Source organism: Lucilia cuprina, chromosome 5 (genome assembly GCF_022045245.1).
Source record: "Lucilia cuprina isolate Lc7/37 chromosome 5, ASM2204524v1, whole genome shotgun sequence".
Taxonomy (NCBI): Eukaryota; Metazoa; Arthropoda; class Insecta; order Diptera; family Calliphoridae; genus Lucilia; species Lucilia cuprina.
The window spans coordinates 14,979,483-14,981,710 of record NC_060953.1 but is presented as its reverse complement, the minus strand read 5'-3'; the positions used below and the strand labels follow the sequence as shown (position 1 = coordinate 14,981,710).

The 2,228-nt window shown below is 26.8% G+C and overlaps 2 protein-coding genes across 7 annotated transcripts in view; one reads left to right on the top strand and one right to left on the bottom strand.

Annotated features, from left to right (window-relative positions):
- The window catches only part of LOC124420082 (ryncolin-4-like), a 16,527-nt gene extending 15,947 nt beyond the window's left edge, over window positions 1-580 (bottom strand). Inside the window, exons 1-2 of the mRNA XM_046951830.1 lie at window positions 550-580; window positions 271-482 (exon numbers count right to left, since the gene is read on the bottom strand). Of these exons, the coding sequence (XP_046807786.1) occupies window positions 271-290 (20 nt within the window). The 5' untranslated portion in view covers window positions 291-482; window positions 550-580. The remainder of the gene's footprint in view (window positions 1-270; window positions 483-549) is intronic.
- Window positions 1-2,228, top strand: part of LOC124420081 — a 131,544-nt gene that overhangs the window by 28,862 nt on the left and 100,454 nt on the right. The gene's annotated exons all lie outside the window — the stretch shown is intronic.

Sequence of the window (2,228 nt, the reverse complement as noted above, 5' to 3'; positions counted from 1 at the left end):
ACTGAACTAGAACTGAACTAGAACTGAACTAGAACTGAACTAGAACTGAACTAGAACTGAACTAGAACTGAACTAGAACTGAACTAGTACAGAACTAGAACTGAACTATTACATCGATATCAATGAATTTGAAAAGGTATTAAAGTCCTTCCTTGCAATAGTTCAAGATCAGTTCTAGTTACGCGAGTAGGGCTCAGCTTTTTATTATAATTTTTTTAATTATAATTTTCATATTTTGTCTTATCAATATTTTCTAAATGTTCACCATACATTTTTTTGATTTCCGTCATTAATTTATTTTCTATGCTCTGCAGGCTTTTCGGAATCTTCTCAACTTTTTTCTCTAAACTTTGGCTTTTTGTTTGCAGTGTTTCAATATGTTCCTTAAGCCAAACATTACCAGTTTTAAGAGCCTCTAAGTGGCTCTCAAAACGCGTATAATCACATGCCAAAATTTCATCAGAGGTTAGTGTATAATTGAGCTATTTAATAATTCAACATATATATTTTGAATTGTGTATAAATTAAATTTTTAGTGAATATACATACTTTGTAATTAGCTTCCGCAGAATTTAGAAAATTGTAGAGAAAAATTAATAAGAACAATTTTATAAGAATCATATTTCTATTATTATGTTTAAAATTCAATGTTTATTCCTCAAGTAGAATGTGTTAAATGAATAAAATTTATTAGTAATTGATATAATTAGAGATTGTTTATTGATAAGAATGAATTATTATAAAAATTGTTGGTAAACAATTAGTTTAATACATACATATGCACATCGCATCGATAGATTTAGTATATTTTATTGTATTTGGTTGGATATTCCATTACAGAATACTTTTTTAAAAATTTTTAATTAATTTGTTCAAAATTCCGTACAGCAGGTAATTAAAGATTTGTTACATTTAAATAAAATAATGTGAAGGTTTCGACAAAATTTTTATTTTTATCTTATAAGTATCTACACGCTTATAATTTACACGGTTAAAAACTGAAAACAAACGCTGGAAAATATTTAAAAATTTTACATAATTTATAACATAATTTTTTGTTTGTCTTTCTTCTGCCACAATTTAACCTAGAATCTTTTACTTTGTAGATGAAAAAAAATTGCAGAAATTATGAAGCCAACGTCTAATATTTAACTAGAAGTTAATACAATGCAAAAGGCAATGATATATAATGCTCTTGGCATTTTTTAACATTTTTCTAACGTGTTTGTAAAAAAAAATGCAAAAAAGTTGAAATAAATTGAAAAAGAAACTATAATTAGATTTTGTTTGTACACCTTGTATGTAAATTAGGGAGGCTTCCGAAATTACAGTTTAAAACAGCAATTAAACAATGAACCATCAACCGAACTATCAAACCATCGAACCAGCTAATTCACTAACTAACTATTACTCATATCGTTTCTCTATAACACATAATTTTGATGCAAAATATATTACGGACATTTTATATAATTTTTAAAATATATTTACGTTTAAGAGTTAAATTTGTCCATAAATCACATGATAGAATCTAAGGAATTTGTAATAACTATCTAATTTTTTTCGACCCATTTCTGCATTTAATATCTTAATGGAAGGATAATTGAATATGTATTCCTATTATTTGCCTATGTAATTGAACGTATACCCTAATTTCTCTGTCTGTTGAGTTGTACAACAGGATTGGTGGCGCTGCAATACTAACGCTTGCAGGAAGAAGAATTTCATAAAGTTTTGCATGAAACCAAATGTGTAGACGTTGTAAGTTGCTGTGCAATATACGTATGTATGTATGTATGTATGTATGTATGTATGTATGTATGTATGTATGTATGTATGTATGTATGTATGTATGTATGTATGGATGTGTGAAGGTATGTTTGAGTAAATATGAATATATGCTGCATGACAGCAAAAGTGTAAACAGTGTAATTGAAAATATTATAATTCATATAAAGATAAATATGATGACACTGTGTGTTTTTTTATTATTTAAGGTGAAAATATTTTGATTTCAACTTTTATTTTTTTCAAGGGGAAACAAATAAAAGAGTATAAAGGATAAATGGTGTAAGTATGCTAGTTAGTGGAAAACACTTTGACGCATATTACGGTTAGGTTATATGTTAAAGGTACCGACAAATTGTATAGTTAAAGTGAAAAACAGACAAATAGATAGATAGATAGATAGATAGATAGATAGATAGATAGATAGATAGATAGATAGA